We start from the raw sequence: 27,759 nt of genomic DNA, 5'->3' as shown, positions 1-27,759 counted from the left end.
CACAAGGTTTGACTGGCCACCACGCTCCCTTTTATATCCTCTGGGGTGTGGTCCAGTGACTCAGCCTAATCTCGGGCACGCCTTTTCCTCTCTTGCACGCGCTTATCTCTGCGACGCTGGCGTGGATCCAGCCAAGACTCATTACCCTCATCACTGTCCATCTGTGGCTGCATGGACATGCTTGGCCCTGGCCCTATCTCTTGCCCTTTGACGGACACCAAAGGCATTGCCAGAGAGGAGGGTCCTGGAGATGGAGGCCTTGCCAACTCCTCTCCTTCACTCTCGGAGTCCTCTCCTGCCGATGACACAGGCTCAGGTAACGGAGCCACAATACGCAGAAGGATTTCAGCCGCCATGCAGGATTACAGCAGCTGAAATCTTTCCAGAACCTGGTCTGGAAGCGGTTGGCCAAACCTTGGCCCGCTTCGCCCTGGCTGATGGAATCAATCAGCAGGCATTTTGCTATTTTCACTCGGCAACAGAAATTTTGGGCTTCATTGTTTATTTATTTATTTATTTATTTATTTATTTTATTCGGCTTATATGCCGCCCTATCTCCCAACGGACTCAGGGCGGCTCACAATAATAAAAACACAAGCCACAATACAAAATAAAATCTAAAATCTAAAAAAATGTAAAATTTAACTCTTAAAACCCCCCATCAGACCAGGTCAAGCGATTTAAAAAGCCAATTGTGGTCGTAAGACAAGAATTACCTGTATAGGTAGTCTTGGACTTACCACCGTTTCCCTTAGTGACCGTTCAAAGTTACAGTGGCATTGAAAAATATGGACTTCTGATCAGTCCTCGCACTTGCGACCGTCGCAGCATCCCCATGATTGCCAGCTGGCTTCTGACAAGCCAAAGCCCGCCATCTGGAACAACCTCCCCCCAGAGATACGTACAATACCAGACCTCCGGACTTCTCGTCGGGCCCTGAAAACTTATTTATTTCACCTAGCCGGGCTGGCTTGATCCCACTGTTTTTGGTTAAATTTAATTGATTCTAATTGGGTTGTTTTAAATTGCGGCCAAAATATTTAATTATTTTTAAACTGTTTTTAAATTTTGTATGTTCTGTTTTATTCTGGCTGTTCACCGCCCTGAGTCCTGCTGGAGAAGGGCGGTATACAAATTAAAACAAACAAACAAACAAACAAATGAATAAATGGGGGAAGCCGGATTTGTCTAACAACCACGTGATTCGCTTAATAGCTGCATCAGCTCCCCCCCCCCAAAAAAAGGCGATTCAAGACGATTGTCTCGCTTAGCAATGGAAATTCTGCTCCCCGTTTTGGTCGTAACTCGGGGGCTTCCTGTCCTTCGCTTCCTCCATTTTAAATCTTGTTATTCATCAGGTTATTTCCTTTTTTTGTTGTTGTTGTTTTGTGCTTCAGTGAAAAAGGAGCTTATGGCTGAAGCGGCTGCGAGTGATAAGGGGCTACCTGTGGATCAGAAGGTATGAAAAGGGAATGTATATTTAACTCTAGATGTCTTGGGTCTCTAGCAAGAATTGTATTTGCACAACCCTGGAAAAGTGAGGAAACCCCTTCAGATGAAAACATAATAAAAAACATATTCAGATTGTGCGGAAATGGATAGGTGAACGCTAAAGATAAAGGATAAAGAAGACGCAGAATATTTTTTTAATTTGGGATTTGTTTTATCAATGGTTGGATAATAAAGGTAGAAATTAGAAGCTGGAAGAATACTATTGTATACAAGTAAAGAATATCATTAATATTCCCATCGTGTACTCCCATCGTGTACTCCCATCGTGGAGTACAGATGGGCTTGTTGGTCACGTACCTGGCTCCCTGCCACGTGGCAACGGCCCTGCCCGAGCTGCTTAACGTTATAGCCGAGGTGGCGGTGGACACCCCCAGACTTGTCATCATGGGGGATTTCAACCTGCCATCTATCGGTGAAACGTCTGAGGTGGCTCGAGAGTTCATGGCTTCCATGACGGCCATGGACCTTACTCAGTTAATTCATGACCCCACTCACACAGGGGGACACACTCTGGACTTAGTTTTTGTCTCTGGTCAGTGGTTGAGTGGCCTTGATATAGGGGATATAGCCATCGAACCCTTGTCATGGACTGACCACTCGCTCCTTCGACTGGACTTTCTAACCGCTACACCCCGCCGCAGGGAGGCGGGACCGACCAGGTGGTTCCGCCCCAGGCGCCTGATGGACCCTGATAGGTTCCAGATGGAGCTTGGGCCATTTCCTGAGATTCTGGCTCATGACTCGGCTGAGGACCTGGTGGCTGCCTGGGATAGCGCGGCTGCCGGGGCCTTGGACCGAGTCGTGCCTTTGCGGCCTCTGACCCGGCACCGAACTCACTTAGCTCCTTGGTTCTCCGAGGAGCTTAGGGAGATGAAGCGCTGGAAAAGACGCCTGGAGAATAGTTGGAGGACCAGCCGCTCCGAATCTGACCGAACACTGGTGAGGTCTCATATTAAGACCTACCTAGTGGCGATAAAAGCGGCGAAAACTAGCTATTTTGCCGCTCTTATCGCGTCATCAGATAATCGCCCGGCCGCCCTGTTTAGGGTGACCCGCTCCCTCCTCCATCTGGAAGTGCGGGATGACCCCTTGTTTATTGTACCCCTGTCCCTCCTGGTTGGTACTGGCTTCCCGGGAGGTGACACGAGCTGGCTCCAGAAGATTGTTAACGCTTCTTTGAGTGAGGGGGTCCTGCCGGCCGCTTTGAAAGAAGCGGTTGTGCGGCCCCTCCTCAAGAAGCCCTCTCTGGATCCGGCTGTTTTGGCTAACTATCGTCCAGTCTTCAACCTTCGCTTCGTTGCGAAGGTTGTTGAGAGTGTGGTGGCGCAACGGCTTCCCCGGTACCTGGATGAAGCTGTCTATCTAGACCCGCTCCAGTCCAGCTTCCGGCCTGGGCACAGCACGGAAACGGCATTGGTCGCATTGGTGGATGATCTCTGGAGGGCCCGGGATAGGGGTTGCTCCTCTATCCTGGTCCTGTTAGACCTCTCAGCGGCTTTTGATACCATCGACCATGGTATCATGTTGCACCGGTTGGCGGGGTTGGGGGTGGGAGGCACCGTTCTGCGGTGGTTCTCCTCCTATCTCTCTGACCGGTCGCAATCTGTGTTGACGGGGGCAGCGGTCGACCCCGAGGCACCTTGCTTGTGGGGTGCCACAAGGGTCGGTCCTCTCGCCCCTTCTGTTCAACATTTATGTAAAGCCGCTGGGTGAGATCATCCGTGGCTTCGGGGTGGAGTTCCATCAGTACGCTGATGACACCCAGCTGTACATCTCCACCCCAGGCCACCCCAATGATGCCCTTGAAGTGATGTCCCAGTGCCTGGAGGCCGTGCGGGCCTGGATGGGGAGAAACAGGCTCCGACTCAACCCCTCCAAGACCGAGTGGCTGTGGCTTCTGGCATCCCGATATAGCCAGCTGATGCCATCGCTGGCTATTGGGGGTGAATCACTCGCCCCCACGGAGAGGGTTCGTAACTTGGGCGTCCTCCTGGACGCATGGCTGTCTTTAGATCATTTGACGGCCGTGGCCAGGGGGGCTTTCTATCAGGTTCGCCTGATACGCCAGTTGCGCCCCTTTCTAGATCGGGACTCCCTACGCACAGTCACTCAGGCACTCGTCACTTCCTGCCTGGACTACTGCAATGCTCTCTACATGGGGCTCCCCCTGGGGTGCACCCGGAGGCTCCAGCTGGTCCAGAACGCGGCCGCGCAGGGATTATGGGGGCGACGAGGCGCTCCCATGTGACACCTCTCCTGCGCAAGCTGCACTGGCTCCCGGTGGTCTTCCGGGTGCGCTTCAAGGTGTTGGTGACCACCTTTAAAGCGCTCCATGGCTTAGGGCCGGGGTACTTACGAGACCGCCTTCTGCCACCAATAGCCTCCCACCGGCCAGTACGCTCACACAGAGTGGGCCTCCTCAGGGTGCCGTCCGCCAGACAATGTCGGCTGGCGACCCCCAGGGGGAGAGCCTTCTCTGTGACGGCGCCCACCCTCTGGAACAACCTCCCCCCAGAGTTACGTACAATAACAGACCTCCGGATTTTTCGTCGGGCCCTGAAAACCCATTTATTTCAACTAGCTGGGCTGGCTTGAGTCAAATTTTAAATCGATTTTAAATTGGAACACTTTTAATTACGGCCAAGATATTTAATTATTTTAATCAGTTTTTAGATTTTGTATGTTTTGTATGTATGTCTTGTTTTTACTTTGGCTGTTCACCGCCCTGAGTCCTTTATTGGAGAAGGGCGGTATAGAAATTTAAACAAATAAATAAATAAATAAAATAAATAAATATTATTATTATGTAGATGTAAAATGACCCATATATGTATTTAATAAAACGCTGTTTATTAAATACATATATGTTAAAGAAAAATGTATATGTGTGTGTGTATATATATATATATATTTTCTGAGGTTTTCGCGGGTATTTGTATGTAGGTCTTTGGTTATTCGGGTTTTCTCCCGCGTAAAATTGGAAGTGTCTTGGTGACGTTCGACGAAGTCTCATTCCTTTTAAAAGGAAGAAACAGCTGCAATCACACATTGCTCCTAGAAACACATCCACTCGATTCTGGGCTTTTTTCCTTCTGGCAGCCAGCAGGCTTTTGCTGCCTGGTGAGAGACTTATATAGATCTATTTCTGGCTCGTTAGCCATCATCAGTAAGCCACACCCACATCTCATGTATCCTCCCTGTAAAGGTACAGTATCTATTTTCTTTTTTTTTCACCTGGCAGCAAGAACTTGCTGGCTGCCAGAAAGAAAAAAGCCCAGAATCGAGTGGATGTGATTCTACTGAGCTAGGGCTGCAGAAAAACCTTGGTTACGTAGGAAAAACCTGGCTAGAGGAAAATCATATATATATATATGTGTGTGTCTGTGTCTATATATATATATTAAAAAAGAAGAGGCTGCATTTCAGATGACTGTTGGAGAGAGGCCTTGTTTTAATGGGCCTCTTTTTGATTTTAATGGGCCTCTTTTTGATTACCATATTTTTCGGAGTATAAAACGCTCCGGACTATAAGACGCACCAATCTTTTTTTGGTGAGGAAAACAAGAAAAAGTAATCTGCCTCATTGCAGCAAACAGCAAATAGCCTGCTTTACTTTCGTTTTCGTTTTCAGCATAGGTTGATTAGCACAAGAAAAAAAAAATGCTCCCAGCAATTTACCTCCTCGCAGCAAGCAGCAGAGGCCCGCGCAGCAACAGGCAATGGCAATCCCTGCAGCCTGAAACAGCTGAGAGTCGGGAGGCCGATCCAACCGACAATCAACTTGTGCTAATCAGGCTGTGCTGAAACTGAAATGGGCTGTTTCTTCTTGCTGCTTGCTGCAAGGAGGTAAATTGCTGCGAGGCAGAGGCCAAAGGGTGGGCGGGGCTACATTTGGTATATAAGACGCACCCAAATTTTCACCCCCTTTTAGGGGGGAAAAAGGTGCGTCTTATACTCCGAACAATACGGTAGTTTCCATTCGTTGTTTCTTGTCCTGCCTTCGGGTGCTTTGGAGAATAGGTTGACCCCCCCTCTTCTCTGTGTCAGGCCCTCAAATATTGGAAGACTGCTATCCTGTCACCCCTTGGTCCTTCTTTCCATTAAATTAGACCTACCCAATTCCTTGCAACTGTTCTTTGTATGTTTTGGACTCCATATCCTCTTCGTTGCTTTTCTCTGCACTCTTTCTAGAATCTCAACATCTTTTTTTTTTTTATTATTGAAAAAGTTTTCAAATACAAATTTTTTCCCTTTTTTCCCCCTCCCCCTCCCCCTCCCTAACCCCCCCCTCCCCACCCATCCCCCCCGTGACTTCTTCGTAACAAAAAAACCTAATTCATAACAGATTACTTACACCCCCTCTAAATACTGACCTTTGCTTACTAAAAAATATTATTAATATTATAACATTCCCCTTTATCCCTACATTTCAGGAAAGAAAAAAAAACATTATACTATAACATTGTATAATAACTTCTAATTTAGCAAAATAGTATTATAACTCCCAATTTGACAATAATCTGCCCTTTTTCTCCTCTCCCAAACTTATATCTATATATTATTACAAGAATTCAAGACCACCTTCCACTTTAAAACTATACAAAAAATCCTACTTTAACATTTGATCTATATATATTACTATGACATTTCAAAGCGGCCCTCCCCATAAAACCTAATTTAACATTTATTCCACTCTATCCATTTCCTCCACTCCCCTAAATATATCACTTAAAAATCCCTTTTCTTAAACTGATCAGTCTACAAACTGGCTTATTCACCCACTATCCTGCAAGATTACCATACACAACAATTCTTAATATCTTTAATTCATTGCCCACTCTACTTAGAAATATATGTATATATATTCCATTATATCTAAATAGAAAAGAAAAGACAATAACTTTAAATTTATAATCCATCTAATATCTTCTTTAAAGTCTTTCCACTGCATTGTTAAAACCATCATCCATAACAGGGTAACATAACTTGCTGATGCAACAGTTTATTCAAAATCTTCAGTCATATCTGCCCCCATCAGTAGTTAATATCCTCTTATATGTATAAAAGTAAAAACAACCACCCGAGTGACATTATAATTATATTCCATGTAGTAATAATTGTGGCTTTCATCAGGATTATTGATTCCCATCATCGTAGTGGGTAACAACCCGATCTTCTGCATGCCCCAGCGTAACTCTTTTGCCTTATGATTCAAGATAATTATAATATAGTTATCAGCACAAAAAAGAATTCCAAAGTAGATAATTCAAATCCATCAGTTTAAGGCTCTTTTCACATCCCAAAATTACGGCAATGCAGAGATCTGTCACTATCCTCAGGATAATATTTGACCAATACGTCGCCTCCTCTATATTTTCACATACTCATTCATTTTTTAAAAAATCACTGGCTTCACTGTTGCTTGATTTAGAAATTTCTATTTTTATGCGACCTATTTCTTTTTTTTCTTTTCTTTTTGCGGGTTTGGTTTCCATCCTGGTTTCCTTTCTACGGATTGTATATCATCTAGTCGATTTTGATTCTGCTTTGTAGATTGATCTTGTTGGTTTTGTTTTTGTGTCTCATATTTCTTTTTTGCCCCTTGTATATCACCTAATTGGTTTCCATGCTTGTCCTTGGCTTGATAAGTCATCACATTAAAGTCAGATGCCACTTCTCTCAAATTTGTAAATAATCCAGCTGGGGTATCCAAAAAATCCAAAGGCAGTTTATCTGGTACAGTCTCTGTAGTTCGATATTTTCCCTTTATTTCCAGCTCCTTCTGCTTAATCTGTATTATACCTGAAGATGTTAAGTTCATTTTCAACCTATTTTGATAAAATTCTTCCGCACTTTCAACAGTATTTAGCTGGTATCTTTCTCCTTGATATCTCAATATGATACCAACTGGGGCGTCCCACCTGAATGGGATATTTCTCTTTTTTAACTCAGTCACCAAAAAACCAAAATTCTTCCTTTCCATCAATATCTTAGGTGGGAGTTCTTTGTAAATCCAAATCTTTCTTCCATGCATTTGCAAATTAGAATTGAAGGAATTTTGCACAATATTATTCCTAATTTCTTTATCTGTAAAATAAATCACTATATCTCTAGGCAGTTGCCTTTGCTTGGCAATCCAGGAATTTATTCTGTACACTCTGTCAATCCTACAAAACACTTCGTCAGGTTGAACCTTTAAAATCCCAGCTAGAAATTCAGAAGATATTTTCCTTAAATCATCTCTATTATTTTCCTGCAAACCTCTCAGTCTTATCGCATATTCTGTGAAATTATATTGTACCATTAGAACCTCTCTTTCAATCCTCTGTTGCAGATTTTCTACATTATTAGACTTTTGATCAGCCTTCATTTTAGCCTCTCAACATAATAGAATTTCTTTTAGAGGAGATTGTAAGAAGGGATGAGATTGTGAATCAGCATCTTGAAAAATTTAAGCAGGAAATTAAAGAATTGGTGAAATCTAAGTTTGATTTTTTGGAGCGAAAAATTTTAAAAGTGGCTAATGGTTTTTCAGAATTTATGATACAGTTGGGTACAAATACTAATTTACTAGAGTCCAAAATGGAAGAAATTCAAGATAAATTGGACAATAGAATTCAAAAAATTGAAAATGATTTGAGAAATACTCAGGATAACAGCTCAGTAGAATCTCAACATCTTGTTTATATCATGGTGGCCGAAACTGGATGCACTATTCCGAGTGTGGCCTCACCAAGGCCTTATAAAGTGGTACGAACACGTCACGTGTTCCATCCATTCGTTGAGTGAGTGAGTGAAATTACCGCAGCAGGGAAGAAAGCCACTTATGACTATTTTTTCACACTTAATGACCGTTGCAACGTCCCCAGGGTCACGTTGGAGAAAAAGAGTCAAACTTATTTCTCGCCCATGTTTCTAGGAATCCTTCACTCGTTTGCATAGCTGGCTGGGGAATTCTGGGAGTTGAAGTCCATCCATTTCGAAGCTGCCCAGGTCAAGAAAACATTACTTTAATTTAATTCCTTTTTTTTTTTTTTGGTTAGAATTCCTTGCCCGATGTCGAAGAAGACCCTTCCACCCTGTCCGTCTTGGGCGTCTACTTCACTTGCCCGCTGACCGGCGTCACCGTCCGAAAAGACAAAAGGGAGGCGCAGATCAAAAACGCCATCCTTGAGGTAAAGCTTTGTCCTTCTGAGGATTGTGGGAGAATCTCCGCCGGTCCCTTGTCTCACCGGCTCTTCTTTTTCCTCCTCCAGCACGCGAACAGAGATCCCGTGGCCGCCTCCGTCATGCAGATCCACACGTTCAACAGGGACCGGGAGAAGGTCAAACTTGGCGTGGAGACCATCGCAAAGTAGGTGGTGTGGTCTGCTGGCTTCAGAAATTTACCCTTCCTTCCTTCCTTCCTTCCTTCCTTCCTTCCTTCCTTCCTCCCTCTCTCCCTCCCTCCCTTCCTCTAGTTCCCTCCCTTCCTTTCCTTTCCTTCCTCCCTCCCTTCCTCTAGTTTCCTTCCTTCCTTCCTCTAGTTTCCTCCCTTCCTTTCCTTCCTTCCTCTAGTTTCCTTCCTTCCTCTAGTTTCCTTCCTTCCTCCCTTCCTCTAGTTCCCTCCCTTCCTTTCCTTCCTTCCTCTAGTTTCCTTCCTCCCTCCCTCCCTCCCTCCTTCTAGTTCCCTCCCTTCCTTTCCTTCCTCTAGTTTCCTTCCTTCCTTCCTCCCTCCCTTCCTCTAGTTTCCTTCCTTCCTTTCCTTCCTTCCTCTGGTTTCCTTCCTTCCTCCCTCCCTCCCTCCCTTCCTCTAGTTTCCTTCCTTCCTCCCTCCCTCCTTCTAGTTCCCTCCCTTCCTTTCCTTCCTTCCTCTAGTTTCCTTCCTTCCTTCCTCCCTCCCTTCCTCTAGTTTCCTTCCTTCCTTTCCTTCCTTCCTCTGGTTTCCTTCCTTCCTCCCTCCCTCCCTCCCTCCCTTCCTCTAGTTTCCTTCCTTCCTCCCTCCCTCTAGTTCCCTCCCTTCCTTTCCTTCCTTCCTCTAGTTTCCTTCCTTCCTTCCTTCCTCTAGTTTCCTTCCTTCCTCCCTCCCTCCTTCTAGTTCCCTCCCTCCCTTTCCTTCCTTCCTCTAGTTTCCTTCCTTCCTTTCCCTCCTTCCAGTTCCCTTCCTTCCTCCCTCCCTCCCTCCTTCCTTCCTTCCTTCCTTGGCTGTGAGCTCTGGCTGTTAATTGTGAATTGATTCCAGGGTTTGCAGAATGGTGGGAGAGGACAGCCCATATCTCTGGGGTGTCAAGATCATCCTTTTCTTTTAATGATACCCATAAATCCCTTGCGGGGTGGAGTCTGGGCAACTGAATGGAGCTGAGTGTTTACTGGCCGGATGCCCTTCCTGTCGCCAGTGCAGAGTTATATTCAGAAGATATATTCTCATCGTGCCCAGAGAGAGAAATATCTGCCTCTACCTAGGATCGAACTCACAGCCTCCTGATCGTTGAGGCGAGAGCTCCATCCACCTCTAGGCCGCCGCACCACTCTATGGGGCTGTCAAGATCTCAATGGGAAAATTTTTTTTTTTTTTGGGATGTGAAAAGAGCCTTAATCTGTTGGATTTGAATTATCTATTTTGGATTTCTTTTCTTGTACTGATAAATATATTATAATTATTCTGAGCTACAAGGCAAGAGAGTTACGTTGGGGCATGCAGAAGATCTGGTTGTTACCCATTACGATGATGGGAATTAATAATCCTGATGAAAGCCACAATTACAACTATATGGAATACAATTATAATGTTACTCGGGTGGTTGTTTTTATTTTTATATATATATGAGGATATTCATTACTGATGGGGGCAGATGAAGACTGAAGACTTTGAACAAACTGTTGCACCAGGATGCTGTGTTACCCAATTATGGATGGGGGACTCAACAATCTAGTGGAAAGACATCAAAGAAGATATTATATGGATTATAAATTTAAAGTTATTGTCTTTTTTTTTTTTAAATAACGGAATATATGTATATATATATATATATTAGTAGAGTGGGCAGATATTAAGAATTGAATTGTTGTGTATGGTAATTTTGTAGGAAAGTGGGTGGAAATATGTTAGTCTACTGATGGATTAGCTTAAGAAAAGGGATGTTTAAGTGATATATTTAGGGTAGTGGAGGAAATGGACAGAGTTGAATAAATGTTAAATTAGGACTTATGTGGAAGGCTGCTTTGAAATGTTATATTAATATACACAAAGAATAAATGTTAAAGTAGGATTTATTATACAGTCTTAAAGTGGAAGGTTGTTTTGAAATGTTGTAACAATACATAGATATAAGTTTTGGGGAGGACAAAAAGGGTAGATTATTGCTAAATTGGGGGTTATAATAATATTATGCTAAACTAGAAGTTATCATACAATGTTATAGCAGACTGCTTTTTTTTTTTTTTTTTTTTGAAATGTATGGTAAAAGGGGAAAGTAATAATATTAATAATATTTTTAGTAAGTAAGGGTCAGTATATAGAGGAGAGAGTAAGGCGATGGTAAAATATTATGTAATCTGTTATGAATTAGGTTTTTGGTGTGAAGAAGTCACGGGGGGATGGGTGGCGAGGGGGGGGTTAGGGAGGAGGGGGGGAAGGAAAAAAGGGGAAAAATTTGTATTTGAAAACTTTTTCAATAAAAAAAAAAGATCTCAATGGGAAAAATAGACGATTGGCACCCAAGGTTTTGCTGCAATGGTCAGTTGAAGGAAATACGTCTAGTCCTCCGCGTTTCATTTAGTGACCGTTCAAAGTTTTCAACGGCGTTGAAAAAAAGTGACTTATGACCACTTTTCAGACTTTCGACCGTTGCAGTATCCCTGTTTTCACGGGACCCAAATTCAGAGGCTCAGCAACCGACTCACATTTATGACGGTTGCAGCATCCCAGGGTCACGTGATCCCCTTTTGCGACCTTTTGACAAGCAAAGTCCATGGGGGAAGAAGCCGGTAACAACCATGTTACTAACAGAGCCACTGCCAGCGATTCACTGAACAGCTGTGGCAAGAAAGGTCGTAAAAATGAAGCAAAACTCACTTAACGACTGTCTTGCTTTAGCAAGAGACATTTTGGGCTCCGTTGTCGTAAGTTGAGGATTATGTGTATTTGGATATTATCCCAGTCACCGGGCAGTTCTCAAGTTAGCGCCATAACGGAGGCTGTCCGTTATGATCATAAAGCAGGTCGGTCATATTTTATAGGTTTTTTTGGGGTGGTTGTTAACAAGTGCTGCTTATGTGATTTTCGTTAAGCGAATGCCACCGTCTTTATGCCACCGTGGCGGCTGTTAAGTGAACCTACGGTTCGCAATGGCCTGGTTTTCCCGTAAACCAGCATCGACTTCTGGATTTTTGACAAAATCATTGTAAAACACCACCAAGAGCCTTGGTGGTACAGCGGACTAAACTGCTGTTTAAGTAGCACTTAGCTGCCAGTTGCCTGCAATTACTGCGAGTTCAAATCTCACCAGGCTCAAGGTTGACTCAGCCTTCCATCCTTTCTAAGGTAGGTAAAATGAGGACCCGGATTGTGGGGGCAATAAGCTGACTTTGTATAACAAAGAACACCGCTTGGGGGGGGGGGCCCGAAAGCCCTACTAAGCAGGTATATACAAAAGTATGAAAAGTATGAAAGTATGAATGCTTAATGCATTGTAAGCCACCCTGAGTCTCCGGAGAAGGGCGGCATATAAATCGAACCAATAAATAAATCATGTGGGCCACGGGAGACTGCAAATGGCTGTATATGTAGCAGTGGTGAAATCCAAATTTTTTTTACTACCAGTTCTGTGGGCATGGCTTGGTGAGCGTGGTGTGGGCATGGCAGGGGAAAGATATTGCAAAATCTCCATTCCCACCCACTCCAAGGGAAGGATACTGCAAAAGCCCCGTTCCCTCCCCACGCCAGGAGAAGGATACTGCAAAATCCCCATTCCCACCCCACTCCAGGGGAAGGATACTGCAAAAGCCCTGTTCCCTCCCCACTTCTGGGGGAAGGATATTGCAAAATCTCCATTCCCACCCCACTCCAGGGGAAAGATACTGCAAAAGCCTCATTCCCTCCCCACTTCCTGGAGGAAGGATATTGCTGTCGGAATCAGCTACTAGCTGCACAGGCCGCTGACGGGCCACAACAGAGACAGAGCAATAACAGAGTTGAAAAGGGACCTTGGAGATTTTCTAGTCCAACCCCCTGCTCAAGCAGGGAACGCGCATACACACACCTTTATTACTTTTCCTTCCCAGGTATCTTGATAATATCCATCTCCATCCGGAAGAGGAGAAATATCGGAAAATTAAGATGCAGAACAAAATTTTCCAGGTGAGCTGAAGCTCTGGCAGCAGGAATCCGTGCGCCAATTCCTTCTATAAGAGCAGCAACAAATAAAGAGAATCCTGGCCTCTCGAGACGGCAGGCGGAGCTCTTGGTGTCCTGGTAGAAGTTGGGGATAAAGCTCACCTGAAAGAAGAATTAGCCTTCATGAATCTTCTCCAACTTTTCTTGCTTTCCAGGAAAGGATCCACTGCCTGGAAGGAGCAGACCAGTTTTTCCAGGCGGTCGGGTTCGAGAAGGTTGCTCTGGATGTCGCCGGACAAGGTAAGCCTTCATGTGGACTAGTGTTCCCTAACCCCAATAGAGCCACTTCCGCTGTTGTGCCTGTTCTATCATCCTCTACCTTGGGGACACTCCGTTTGGTTTTGGGGTGTCTTTTCAACAATAGCCAATGGGGTACAACCACAACATTTCCGTTGCTACGCAAGGTGGCTTTTAATTGGCTCTCTCCACATGTCATCCTCAGTGAAGCGTGCAAACAAGTGTCTGCATTTCCTGCATCGAATGAGGAGAGCACATCTTTCTCCTGTCCTGGCCACTTTTTTACAGAGGCATGACTGAGAATGTTTTAACAAATTACATCCCTGTTTGGTTTGGTGGCCGCAGTGGCTATGATAGAAAGTCCGTACAGAGAGTGGTGAGGACAGTGGAGAAGATTATAGGAAGCTCGCTTCCTGTCATTCAGGATACTGCTTATAAGTGCTATGTGCGTAGAGTTCAAAGCATTGTTAGAGACCCCCACCATTACACAGTCTGTTGCTTCCCTCTGAGAGCAGGTTTCGAAGTATTTCTAGCAGGATTACGAGATTCTGTAACAGCTTTGTTCCCTATGCCATCTGTCTGGTAAACTCGCAAGATTCATTTTTCTCGCCATGTACACGTATACGAAGACCCTGTTGTTCCGCCAGGCAGGGCTGTCAATATAATAATTTTAAATTGGGGTATTTTAATTTTTGGGATTTTAAATCGGCCAAATCTATTTAATTATTTTAATTTTTAATTATTGTTGTGTCTTGTGTTTTTAAATTGGCTGTACACCGCCCTGAGTCCTTTGGGAGAAGGGCGGTATAGAAATAAAATTATTATTATTATTATTATTATTATTATTATTAGACTGTTGTTTCCCTGGGTCATATAATATATGTGGGCATATGCATAATTTTGTATTTGTTTATTTATTTTGTCATTTTTATATAGTGTATAGTGGAGGTGGAAACCTTTTGAGAGCTGTAGGCAACGAAATTTCATTTTAATGTATGCCGATTAGGGTACATTCAAAGTGACAATAAAGTTAATCTAATTATGCCTGATTTTTGCGACTTTTTCTGCCACAGTTGTTAAACAAACAACCGTGGTTGTTAAGCAAATCACATGGTTGTTAAGCGAATCTGGCTTCCCCCCGCCCCCATTTACTTTGCTTGTGGCAAGCTGGCTGGGGGAGTTGACCAAGGGTGATCATGTGACCTTGGAATGCCACAACCATCATAAATAACACAACCGTTGCGGCATCCCACCCCCCCCCCCGGTCACGTGATCAAAATTCGGTCATGTGATTGACAATCGGTTCCTATTTATTGGGGGGGGTAGTGTCAAGTGATCTCCTTTGGCGGCCTTCTAACAAAGTCAACAAGAAAGCCAAGATTCGCTTAACAACTGTGTCGCTAATTTAACAACCGCAGCGATTTCCTTAATGGTGGCAAGAAAGTGTCGTCAAAGGAAGGGAAGGGGAAGAAAAACTCAGCTAATGGCTGTCTGACTAAGCCATGGAAATTTGGGGCTCCTTTGTGAGCTGTACGTCAAGGAATACCTGTACGCGGCAAGCCAAAAAAAACAACCCCCTTGTGGCCTGTTGGCCACCGGCCCCTCAAACCCGTCTAGCAGCTGAATCAGAAAAGGAGGAGGAGGTGTGGGAGTTAGGGTCAGTGTCAGCGTTCCAGGAGAAGCTTGAACTTTTGCCTACTTAATTCCTTTGAACATTCTGTTTCCTCGGAGATGGGAGGAGGGGGCACATTCCTGTGATCTGACGGAGATGGGATGAGGAGAGTGGCTTGGAAGATAGCCAATGAGACGCAGAGAATTGGGGATCGGAAAGGGAGGGCTTGGGGGGGGACAAAGGTCAGTGCTGACCGCGAAAGAGCCAGGGTCAGATCACTATGCTCAATAAAGAGAAAATTTCCTCAAAGATCGGCAGTTTGGAAATTCATTTATTTTGAGATAGCATCGAAACCTGACAGACAGCGTCAGGGCAACCTGAGAGCTCCGAGCGGGAAAAGGGAATGAAGCTGGCAGAGAGAGAGAGAGAGAGGCGGAGTCTGGGTCGTCCGTCAGCCCTCAGATGGAGAGTCAATAGCATCCAGGTCTGGAGGTGGCTGATGAGGAAGAGGAGGAACAGCTGGGTCCAGTGCCTGATGCACAGAAGGCAGAGGAGAGGAGAGCAGTGGAAATCTATGGGCCGATCCTTGGGACGGAAGAGCCACCGCTGCTAGCGAAGCCCCATCCTCGTTCTGGGAATAAAAGGCAGGGGATAGAGATGAGTAGGTGGGGCAGACAACTATTCATCTTCCGGACGGATGGACTTGTTAGCCTGCGGCGAGAGAGAAACTTTTTACTGAGGCTGCCGGCGCTCCTAATTAAAGGAATCTTTGAGTTTACCTCAGAGGGGTTTGTCGTGTTTGAGGAGCTGGCTCAGAACAGGCCCATTTTTTTCTTCCAGAAGAAGCCACGGAGGACTTCTATGTGTTGAAGGACGAAGCCTTGGAGAAGCTGGAGGACCTGAAGGACCACAAGGAGAAGCTGCTGAATGGGGAGCCGGTGAGGGCTAAGCTGGATCGACAGCTCCAAATTTTCAAGCCTTCCCCACAAGCGTCTCACTTCGAGCTGCCGAGCGACTTCTTCAACCTCACCGTGGAGGAGCTGAGAAGGGAGCAGAGGATACGGTGAGTGAGGGACCCCGTCGGTCAGATCTGGTGGGTCGTAAAACCAGCCTTTCTCGACATGCCGTTTTCCTGGCTTGGCCTGGGCTTTGTTTATAGTCTTTGGCTTACAACAATCCATTTAGTGACCGTTTAAAGTTTACAGCGGCACTGGAAAAAGTGATTTGTTTGCAGGGGGTCCTCGGCTTAACAACAGTTCATTTAGCGACCGCTCAAAGTTACAACGGCACTGGAGAAAGTGACCAATGACCGGTCTTAAAAGTTGCCAAGGTTGGAGACCCCTGACTTAAGGGACCAGTCGTAAGCCGAGGACTCTCTGTCCTTTCCGCTTTTGACCCTCTTCTCTTCTCTCTGAAGGACAGACGCGGTTGAGAAGGCCTCCATGCTGAGGACGAAAGCCATGAGGGAGAAGGAGGAACAGCGGGAGCTGAGGCGATACAACTACACCCTCTTACGCATTCGCCTCCCTGACGAGTATATCCTGCAAGGTAAAGTGGGGGGGGGCTGACGGTTGGCCGCGCAGCACAGGTAGTCCTCGACTTAAGACCATAATCAAGCCAGAAATGTCCATTGCTAAGCAAGACACTTGTTAAGTGAATTTTGCCTCATTTTACGACCTTTCTTGCTATAGTTGTTAAGTGAATCCGGCTTTCCCCTCCATCGGCTGTGTTTATCAGAAGGTCGGAAAAGGGGATAATATAACCCCGGAATGCTGCAGCCATATGAGTCAGTGGCCAAATGTCTGAATTTTGATCACATAACCGTGGGGATGGTGCACTGGTCGTAAATGTGAAAACAGGTCCTAAGTCACTTTTTTCGGTGCTGTTGTAGCTTTGAATGTCACTAAGTGAATGGTTGTAAGTCGAGGACTACTAATAAATAAATTAAAATTAAATATATTATATAAATATATATATATAAGTAAATGTATTTTTAGGAGTATAAGACGCACTTTAGTTTTTGGTGAGGAAAATAAGAAAAAAAATTCTGCCTCTGCCTACCAGCATCCATCGGTATTCATCTGGCTAGCGTCCTGTCAGTGTGTAAGAGTTGAGGGCTGTTTGGAAAATGAAACAGTATTTTCTGTGTGAGCAATAAGGAAGGAGACAGCAAGGAGCCTGGGTGTGTCCTTAGGTCTGCAGCTCTGAGTCTGTGCTGAACTAAATAGTCTGCTGCTCAAAACTGAAACTCCTCTCTTCTGCTTGGGTTTTGCTTGTATTTACTGCCACGTTGGAAAACCTGCTTTTGGTATTGTATATTTACTTCATGTGTTATGTTATATATAAAGAGAAGTTATTGAATCCTGCTGAATCAGTTACTTGTGTGTGCTTTCTGGATGTGATTGCTGCTGCAAACTCTGAGTCCGTGCAGCAAATAGTGAACAGCCAGGTCAGCTTCAGCACCTTATTGCAGCCTGATTCAGCAGAAGCAGCTGATTGGGGAGGATCAGCCTCCAGGAATACCCCCAATCAGCTGTTCCAGGCTGCAGGGATTGCCACAGAACATCGCCGCCTCCGTGCCTTGCGTTTTTGGCTACATTCGGTATATAAGACGCACCCAAATTTTCATCCTCTTTTGGGGGGCGGGGGAGTGGTCTTATACTCTGAAAAATACGGTAAAAGTAGTCCCCAACTTACGACCACAGTTGAGCCCAAAATGTCTGATGCTAAGCGAGACAGCTGTTAAGTGCTCCATTTTCCGAATTTAAGCGAATCACTGCCGTTGTTCAGTTAGTAATAGGGTCGTTAAGTGAATCTGGCTTCCCCGTCGATTCGGCTTGTCAGAAGGTCGCAAAAGGGGATCGTGTGACCCCGGGACACTGCAACCGTCATAAATGTGAGTCAGTTGCCAAGCATCTTTGATCACATGACCAAGGTGATGCCGCAACGGTCATTAAGTGTGAAAAACAATCATTAAGTCGTGTTCTTTCAAGTGCAGTTGTAACATCAGACGGTCACTAAACGAATGGTTGTAAGTCAAAGATTACCTGCAGTCAGCGAAGGCTTTACTGGAGTCAGGTGTTCGATGCACCTAGCCTGGGAACTCCGGGGAATTCTGGGAGTTGAAGTCCACAAGTCTTAAAAGTTGCCAAGTTTGGAGATTCCCGTCCTACGTGAAATCCTGAAGAACCACTGCTGGTCTCTATGGTCTATTCCTTACTCACGAGTGATCCTCAAGTTACGACTGTAATTGAGTTCGGAATTACGGTCGTTAAAAGTCATGGCAATTGTTTAAGCAACTTGCCATGGGACTGTGCCTAATTTTCTGAGGTTTTTTTTTCCCCCAGGGCGTCATTAAGCAGATGCTGCGGTCGTTCAATGAACACCGCCATTACGACTCCTCTCCGTGCTACGAAAGGCGGCTGAAAACTCATATTTTTTTCCTCCCTCTTCCTCCTGTTCCCGCAGGGACATTCTACGCCCGGGAGCCCATTTCAGCCGTCTTCCATTTTGTCCGGGAGACTCTGCAGAACGATTGGCTGCCGTTTGACCTGCTGGCCCCCGGGGGCCACAAACTGACCGACGAGAACTTGGCGCTCAACGAGAGCGGGCTGGTAAGGATCCGGTTCCTTTAGAGAGAAGGAACTGCCAATTCTCCGTTTTGCCTGAATTTCTGGGGATTAAAACAATTGAACAGGGCGGCTTCATATTCCCTCTCAAGACGGGCAGTTGCTTTCTTTCTTTCTTTATTTATTTATTTATTGAATTTCTATACCGCCCTTCTCCTGAAGGACTCAGGGCGGTGAACAGATTAAGATTTCATATACATATAATAGTTGTGTTTTTTTTTTAATAAACAGTAAATAATAAATTGAGCCAATTTGGTGTATCTGCTAAGACCTTGGCATAGAATTTAGATGTTTATGCTAGCCCTGCTTGTTGAAACAGAAAGGTCTTCAGGGCACGTCGTAAAGTGCGAAGATCTGGGATTATTCGTATTCCAGGGGGTATTCTGTTCCAAAGATTAGGTGCCCCCACAGAGAAGGCTCTCTCCCTTGGAACTACTAGACGACATTGTTTTAATGATAGGACTATGAGTAGGCCTACTCTGTGAGAGCGTATTGGTTGGTGGGAGGTTATCGGTTGCAGCAGGTGGTCTCGTAAGTACTCAGGTCCTAAGCCATGGAGCACTTAGAACCAACACCTTGAAGCGCACTTGGAAGGCCACCGGAAGCCAGTGCAGCTCGCGTAGAAGAGGGTGTTACATGTGAGCGCCATGTTGCTCCCATAATTACTCGCGCGGCCGCATTCTGGACCAGTTGGAGCTTCCGGGTGCACTTCAAGGGGAGCCCCACGTAGAGAGCATTGCAGTAGTCGAGTCGGGAAATGACGAGGGCTTGAGTGACTGTGCGTAATGAGTCCCGGTCTAGAAAGGGACGCAATTGGCGAATCAGGCGAACCTGATAGAAAGCTCCTCTGGCCACGGCTGTTATATGATCTTCTAGCATATAGATCTTCAGCATTATAGATAGTCTTCGGCTTACAATTGCAGCAATGGTGACATTCAATTTTTTCCCCTACTGGTTCTGTGGGCGTGGCTTGGTGAGGGTGGTGGGGTCCTCTGAGTGGGTGCAGCCAACTCGATGTCACTCATGGCCATGCCTACTCAGTCACATGACCCTGCCACCAAGCCACGCCCACAGAACCCGGTAGGAAAAAAATGTGTGTATGAGCACCAGAAGGGCTCATAGTAAATGCTGTGGCAGAGAGGAGATGAACTTCTCTCCCTCCATGCACAGCGGAGCTGCTCCTCCCTTTATGGTCTCCCCCCCGGCCCCCTCCCTCCTGGGGGTCGAAGTATCTTAAAGGGACAGGCTGCAGCAGCTCCACTGTGAATGAAGAGAGTGTTGTGGCTCCGTTGCCTGAGCCTGGGCTATCGACAGATGCAGACTCTGAGAGTGAGGGAGAGGAGTTGGCAAGGCTTCCCTCTCCAGGACCCTCCTCTCTGGCAATGCCTCCGGAGGACACCGAAGGCCAAACGATAGGCTCAGAGGCAAGCACGTCCCCGCAGCCACAGGTGGACAGCGACGAAGAAGATAAGTGCTGGCTGGACCTGCGACAGAGGCGCAGGGAGAAGCGTGCGCAGCAGAGGGGAAGGCGTGCCAGAGATTAGCTGAGTCACTGGACCACACCCCACAGGGTATAAATGTGGGTGTGGTGGCCGGTTCAGTTTGTGATGAGCAAAAACTGGAAATACTCCATGATCTCTGTGTTACTGGACTTTGCCTGCTTTATCAGACTGCATTTGGATTAATCCTTGTATTGTTGACACACTGCCTGTTTTATCGGAATGCTTGCAGTCTAATCTTTGTTTTGTGTGAGTAAAGTCTGAATTGGCAGCTAGCCACTGGGTTGCTGCCAGCTTTATCTTCAAAGAGTTTTGTCGTGTGGCTTATTAACTCCGGGCCGTCCGTCGGGGTGCGTGTGTGGTACGGGGACAGAACAGAGAGAAAACTTCAGGATTCTCTCTGTTGCAGCATTTAACGTTGAATTCTCTGGCAGAGAGAAGCTGCACTTCTTTCCCTCCATGCACAGCGGAGCTAATGCAGCCTGTCTCTTTAAGGTAGTCCCCAGGAGGGAGGGGGCGGGTGGGGGGGCGGACCATAAAGGGAGCAGCAGCTCTGCTCTGAATGGAGGGAGAAAAGTCTTGCCCTATAGGGCGGGGTAGGTGGGCTGGGTGAGTGGCGACTGAGTGGGCATAGGCAGGGCCAACCAGGGTTGGTTTTTACCGGTTCGGCGAACCAATTCAAATCATCCCTACCAGTTCGCCCGAATCGGTCCAAGCTGGTCGAATTTCATCCCTGAATTGCAGGTTGTCCTCGAGTTACGACCACAACGGAGCCCAAAATGTACGTTGCAATAAGTGATACGTTCGTTAACTGAGTTTTGTCCCATTTTACGTTTTTTTTCTTCTTGCCACAGCTGTTAAGTGAATCACTGCAAGTTGTTAGGTTACTCACCCGGTTGTTAAGTGAATCCGGCTTCCCCGTGGACTTTGCGGGTCAGAAGTTCGCCAAAGGGGATCATGTGAGCCCGGGGCACTGCAACCGTCATAAATAGGAGTCAGTTGCCAAGCATCTGATCGTGTGACTGTGGAGACGCTGCAACAGTTGTTAAGTGTGAAAAACGGTCATAAGTCACTTTTTTCAGTGGCGTTGTAATTTTGAACGGTCACTAAATGAACTGTTGTAAGTTAAGGCCTGCCTGTACTCCTTTAGTGACTTTTTAAAATTAGAACAGGAATGAAAAAAAAAACCCATTTCACACACTTATGACCGTCGCAGCATTCCCGCGGACACCTGATCAAAATTTGGACCGATGCTTGAAAATTGGCTCATATTTATGACGGTTGCAGTGTCCCGGGGTCACGTGATCCCCTTTTACGACCTTCTGACAAACAAAGTCAACGGGGAAGCCACATTCACTTAACAACCGTGTTACTAACTGAACAACTGCAGTGATTCGTTTAACAACTGTGGCAAGAAAAGTCGTAAAATGGCAAAATTCACTTTACCAATGTCTCACTTAGCAACAGAAATGTGGGGCTCCATTGTCGTCGTAAATCAAGGACTACTTGTGTAATAAATTTACGTGTTTCTCCGAGCCCAATTCTGCTTCCAACTCTAAGCTAGTACCAAGTTTCCCTCCACTGTCGGTATAAAAGAGGATATTCAACCCTTAAATTCATCTTGGCCGATTCTTGTATCCATGGATTGATTTTTAAAGACCAGTGGACCTTCATCCAAAAGAAAGAAGATTTTATTGTTTCAAATAAAAGGCATTTTTAAAAAAACGGGGCCTTCGTAGAATGCAGTACGTTGCTTTGAATAAGCTGAAAAACTCCTGTTTTAATTCCCGGAGAATAATTAAAATAGGAGAGACAAGAGAGAAGCAGGTGAGAAGGACGGATAGGACATTTTGCCTATTCTGCATACTATTTCTGCCCAGGTTGCCCATCAGTAGATTTAAAACATGTAGGCCTTGAGAGAAACGGAAGATGGTTCAGAAGACGTAAAGTGAAACTTCTGTGCAGATATTGAGTTCTTGGTTGTATTAGATAAAGCAGGGATCTCCAACCTTGGCAACTTTAAGCCTGGTGGCAAAGCTGGCTGGGGAATTCTGGGAGTTGAAGTTCACCAGGCTTAAAGTTGCCAAGGTGGCCTGCTCTCAAGTTGCCAGGGTGGATGGGAAACCTGCAAAATGGCAAGGCAGCCAAAGACCGATGCACATTCCATGCTTATCTCTCTCAAGGCTGTATCCCAGGGTTACCCACAGCAGCCGGAGGGGAGTGACCTCTACAACCGTTGGCGAACGTGATTGATGACACACCCTGGGGGGAGGAGGGAAACAGGGTCATAATTGGGGCGTAAATTACGTAGGGTCAGAGCTGGCTTCACTTGGGAACATGCCAACATGAAGCTCCTAATAAATAACTGGATTTCTTTTGAAGCTTGGCTCGAGGCTCATGATTTAATTAGGACATCCTTCAAGACCTTCAAGATATAAAGGAAAAAGTAGGTTGAGGGAGAAATCGGGACTCCTTACGCACGGTCACTCAGGCACTCGTCACTTCTCGCCTGGACTACTGTAATGCTCTCTACATGGGGCTCCCCTTGAGGAGCACCTGGAGGCTCCAACTGGTGCAGAATGTGGCCGCGCGGGGGATTATGGGAGCGATGGGGGGCTCCCATGTGACACCTCTCCTGCGTGAGCTGCATTGGCTCCTGGTGGTCTTCCGGGTGCGCTTCAAGGTATTGGTTACCACCTTTAAAGCACTCCATGGTTTAGGGCCTGGGTACTTATGGGACTGCCTTCTGCCACCGATAGCCTCTCACCGGCCAGTACGCTCCCACAGAGAGGGACTCCTCAGGGTGCCATCAGCCAGGCAATGTCGGCTGGCGACCCCCAGAGGGAGGGCCTTCTCTGTGGCAGCACCTGTCCTTTGGAACAACCTGCCCCCGGAGATACGTAAGATCCCAGATCTCCGTGCTTTTCGCCGTGCCCTTCAAACTTTTTTATTTCATCAAGCTGGGTTGGCTTGACCCCCCCCTTTAGATATTTTTAGATATTTTTAATTATAAATTGATTTTAGTTGGGGTGTTTTAAATTTTATATCGGGCCAAAACTTGTTTAATTCTTTTAAAATTAATCTTAAATTTTGCATGTGATGTTTTTATTCTTGGCTGTTCACTGCCCTGAGTCCAGTAGGAGAAGGGCAGCATAAAAATCTAAATAAAAATATAAATAAATAAATAAATAAATAAATAAATAAATAAATAAATAAATAAATAAATAAATAAAGGCAATCTGTGACCCATTCGGTCACCATTTCAGAGAGATTTCCTTACCAGGTTCACCAATTGCCTTCTACAATGGCAAAATGCCTAAATTTTCTGGGAAAGTTCTTAGGAATTCAGGGAGATATTCCCGAGATGGATCTGCCTTGAAAAAAAGCCTATGTCAAATCACGTGTAGCACACAACCAGAGGGTTGACCACAAGAAATATTTTAGGATGTTCTGTATTATGTCATAAATAGTACTGTGATAATCTTTGTCATAATTACATGGGCTAGTTTCAAGGCAGATACATATCGGAATATCTCCACAGACGGAGATATTTAAGATATTTAAGAACTTTTCCACTGAAATCACAAAGGTGCTTTTTTTCAAGAGGCAACTGGACTTTCTGGGTTTTTCTTTGAAGACGTTTCGCTTCTCATCCAAGAAGCTGCTTCAGCTCTGACTGGACGGTGGGGAAGGGAAGGATTTATACTCCTTGCAGACAAAGCTGGTCATTTGCATCCTTTTAGAAAGTCGTTGAGGCCACTTGGAGTTTTATCTGTGTCCTCGGGGTCACCTGATTAGTGCAAATGGGTGTGGAGCCTATTTGGAACTGTTGAAAAGAACCAAGTTCTAGACTGGAGATAGATGAGGTTGTATCCTTCCCCCTCTGTTGAGAGAGGGCTGTTCAGTATTGACACGGATGGCCTCTTTGACCCCTCTTTCAAACCAGCTGTCTTCTCTGTCCAAAATGTGGACTTTGCTGTCTTCAAAAGAGTGGCCTTTGTCTTTTAAAGGATGGACCGCTGAATCTAGTCCTGATAGGTTTGTTCTCCTATGTTGTGCCATGTGTTTGTGAAGTGGCTGTTTTGTTTCCCCAATGTACAGATCTGCAGATGGCTCACTGCATTGTACTGCATATACCACGTTGCTCAGTTTGTATCTTGGGGTGGACCAAGCTTAGTGTATTCTCGGGTTTAAAATCTGCACGTATGTTGTGTGGGCTGAAGATCCTCCTGAGCTTTTCCAATATACCTGCAACGTATGGAATGACAATGTTGCTTTGTCTATTGTTCTCTTGGAGTCCAGTTGCCTCTTGAAAAAAGCACCTGTGGGGACAACAATGACCTGGAGAATCACCATAGACATTTTCCACTGAAGGCAGCATAGTTAGGCCTTGACTTGCGACCACAATCAAGGCCAAAATGCCCACGGCTAAGCAAGACACTGGTTGAGGTTTGCTCCATTTTGTGACCTTTCTTGCCGCAGTCGTAAGTCAAGGATTACTTACATCTGCATCAGTTCAACGCCGGTGTTGTGGTCTGCCGGTGGCCTGCAGAGCTGGCAGCAGAGTCAGACATTGAGGAGGCTGGGGAGGAACATGGGGCCAGTCCTGGAGTCTGGGGAAGGCTCAGATGAGGGCTCTGCGTCGGAGGCAGAGTTGGGGCCAGGGCCATCTGGGAGATATGTGCTGCCTCCGGGGCCTCCAGATCGGACTTCAGCAAGGCAGAGGAACAGGGGGAGCCTGTTCCCAGTGTGCGCATGCGCAGAGCTGCCAGAAGGCAAGAACAGTTAAGACGAAAGGGACGACTCGAGAGTAAGGCTTGGAGATGATTGGCCTCTCCCATAAGACAAAAAAGAGGAGCAAAGCCATGTGAGCCTTTGCAGGAAGCAACTTTGTTCATGTTGATCGGTTTAAATTCTGAAGCTCCGTTTTGACTCTGTGCTCTGTATGGCCTTGCAAAGCTAATTGCCAATTTTTTTTAAAAAAATTGATTTATATGCCGCCCTTCTCCGGAGACTCAGGGCGGCTTACAATGCGTTAAGCAATAGCCTTCATCCTTTTGTATATTTATACAAAATCAGCTTATTGCCCCCACAAACTGGGTCCTCATTTCACCTACCTTAGAAAGGATGGAAGGCTGAGTCAACCTTGAGCCTTGGAGAGATTCGAACCAGCAGTAAATTGCAGGCAGCTGTGTTAATAACAGGGTGCGTAGACCACTGTACTATCAAGGCTCCTAGGTCTTGGTAGCGTGTCAAGGGAGATAAAGGTGGGTGCTTATCAGCCTTATCCCGAAGGACTGTGGCAGACTTCTGTCGGACTCTTTACGGGCTGTTTGTGACTCATCACGGGATGGTAATGAACAGAACTCACAGCCGTTGAAATAAAAAGAGAGTTTTTGGGACTAATTGTGTGCTTTTAATTGTATCACAATTAAAATGCACACAATTGAAAATGCCTGCTAAGCTTTTTTTTTTCTTCCTCCTCCTCCCAGGTGCCCTCGGCACTTCTGACCTTCATCTGGGACGCCGAGGTCATGGAGGATATCAAAGCCTCCAGGGGCGAGCACATGGGAAGCGTGCTGAAACCCGACCTGCTGCTCACGGTGCAGATGCTCTCCTGAAAATAAAGGCGCAATGGGGTTGGATCCGGTTCCGTCCTGTGTGGTCCCCGACTCTTCCGAAGCCGGCCTCTGACTTTCCCTGCTTCCTGCCCACTCGAGCCACAGACGTGACTTTTCCGGTTGGTGTCAGCCGGCTGGCGAGAGGGCAGCTGCCGGCAGAACAGCTGATTCGGCTTCTCCCCACCCCTCCCCCTGGGCTTGGCATGTGGAGCTGTCAAACTTGGGAGGATATTTTTCCAGCGTCGCTTCTTCTGTTTTTTTGTGTCTGCAGTTTCATCGATCCCCGTTTTTACTGATCTTTTTCTCGCTTCGAAGCACCTTTTGGGGTGGAAAAAGATCAACGCAGCCAGGCTGAACAAACGGGAGCATGTCTGCCTAAAAGATTTCCCCCGGTTACGGTGTCGGTGCCGCTGGCATTTCTTCTGGCAAAATGGTTGCTTCACTCAGCACTTTGTTCACGGGGGAGATACAAGGCCCGCAAGGAGGTCCCGAATCACGTCGAATTTATTATTATTTTTTAGGTCGTAGATAAGCTGTTAGCCTTATAGGGGAGAAGGAGGAACGTACGTACACTACTCTAGCCAACGAGTGCGTTGTCGCTGCTGCTAAGTTGTAGGTTGTGGGAAAGAGTTCTGAAGAATCCGATCCCATAGTTTTTTGGATTTTTTTCCAGGGGAAGTTTCGGGGAAGAAATTGTTGCAAGAAATGTGGGAGATGATTCCTCTGGGCTGTACAGTTGCCTTGAGTGTCTCTGCCCCGTTTTTGTGGACTTGAAGCTTCCTCTGTTAGTTCTTTGGGAGGAATAAGGAACGCCGCTTTAGATTTTTGTTTGATGTTGCTGGGGAGGGCAGGGCAAGGAGATAAAAATGTGGAGCCACACAGTGCCCCCCCACCTCACCCCATTTTAGCAGTGTGGGGTTAACAATTTTTGATTTTGTCGGTGGCTCCAAGTAGAGCCTCCTTTCAGAGTTCAACGGAGGCGACAGCGGGGAGCTAAAATGCCACTGTTATGATGTACAAAGATACACGTCAAAAAGGGGAGGTTGTTATTTATTTTATTTTTTTTTACCTCTTATCCCATGGTCTGGGGAATCTCTTTGAATTGGAAGCAGGACTCTTAAAACCCACTTAAATGCAGCCCTTGGAAAAGTCACTTGCAAAAAAATGTCATTTTCTTCTCCCCCCCCCCCCCACTTTCCAGGAAGGCTCTGGATTTAAGTGATGTATTTTTTTTTCCCCCGAGCAGATTCACAACCAAAGTGTGAGGTATAAAAACTGTACCACTAATCTTGTTTTGATGATGTTTAAAAGCAAGGCAGCTGTTTAAAATGTTTGCTTGGCTCTGTGTTTGGGGAGGGCTGATTAATTATCTAATGGCCGTAGGGAGTAGCCCCTTGGAGGTGGATCAGATACTGCGTGGGCCAAGAGTTGCAGAAACACACACACGTTCCTGGAATAGAGACTCGGCTTCTTTTAATAGCATAAGGCTGATGCGTCTGGTGCAGGGGTGGGTTCTAAATTTTTTTACTACCGGTTCTGTGGGCTGGTTTGTTGGTCATGTGACAGTTCTTTAGGATTTAGCAGAGGTACTGGTCTACCAGGCTTTTAACTGCTTGCAGAGCTGTACCGGTCTACTCATTTGTTTTTGGAGGCACCGGTCTACCACCACACTGCCTTTTAACACTGATCAGCTGTAGGGCGGCCCTTTGAACCCCTTTTTCCTTCTAGCCGATCAGCTGGGACTCAGGAGGCAGCAATAGATTGGGGGTGGGGCCAAATAAAAGGTAAGAATAACGCGGGGATTGGTGGGTGGACGGGGGTGGGGCAGAACCAGTTTGGTGATGTCATATCGTCACCGCTACCGGCTCGGCAGAACCGGGAGGAACCCACCACTGGTCTGGTGTGCCAGAAGTCTTCTGATTGGCCCTTTCTAGCAACATCTTTACAAGATGGTTCTTGATCTGAATTCCTGGAACAGTCCCAAATTATGAGCTAGATCAGCAGGGTTGGCTAGGGAATTCTGGGAGCTGAAGTCCACAGATTGCCGAGATTGGGAAACATTGGCTAAAATTCTCTGCCTTGAAATCTCAATGTAAGTACGTAGCTGGGTGGGGAATTTTGGGATCTGAAGTCCACAATTCTTCAAGCGGCCAAGTTCAAAAAGCACCGGGCTAGATGAATTGACGCTGTAGAGCATGTAGAGCTGGGGTGTCAAACACAACTCCTGTGGGTTGGATCTAAACTGGTCAGAACCGGCCCTCGGAGCTGTCCTGGA

The 27,759-nt window shown here is 46.0% G+C and overlaps 1 protein-coding gene across 2 annotated transcripts in view; it reads left to right on the top strand.

Moving 5' to 3' along the window:
* Nucleotides 1-26,771, top strand: part of UBXN6 (UBX domain protein 6) — a 32,763-nt gene extending 5,992 nt beyond the window's left edge. The window contains exons 3-11 of one of the 2 annotated variants that reach the window (XM_070944635.1): nt 1,398-1,459; nt 8,556-8,687; nt 8,769-8,866; nt 12,775-12,850; nt 13,042-13,126; nt 15,579-15,798; nt 16,153-16,283; nt 18,204-18,349; nt 25,356-26,771. In XM_070944635.1, coding sequence (XP_070800736.1) covers nt 1,398-1,459; nt 8,556-8,687; nt 8,769-8,866; nt 12,775-12,850; nt 13,042-13,126; nt 15,579-15,798; nt 16,153-16,283; nt 18,204-18,349; nt 25,356-25,484 — 1,079 coding nt within the window. In that variant the 3' untranslated portion in view covers nt 25,485-26,771. Of the gene's footprint in view, nt 1-1,397; nt 1,460-8,555; nt 8,688-8,768; nt 8,867-12,774; nt 12,851-13,041; nt 13,127-15,575; nt 15,799-16,152; nt 16,284-18,203; nt 18,350-25,355 lie in introns of both variants that reach the window. The other variant, XM_070944624.1, reaches the window with a different exon arrangement.
* Nucleotides 26,772-27,759: the final 988 nt, after the last annotated feature.

The sequence above is a fragment of the Pituophis catenifer genome, unplaced genomic scaffold (assembly GCF_029215685.1).
Source record: "Pituophis catenifer annectens isolate HBS135680 unplaced genomic scaffold, rPitCat1.0.hap2 SCAF_1, whole genome shotgun sequence".
NCBI lineage: Eukaryota > Metazoa > Chordata > Lepidosauria > Squamata > Colubridae > Pituophis > Pituophis catenifer.
The sequence above is the reverse complement of the archived record's forward strand: the minus strand, read 5'-3'. Positions and strand labels throughout refer to the sequence as shown.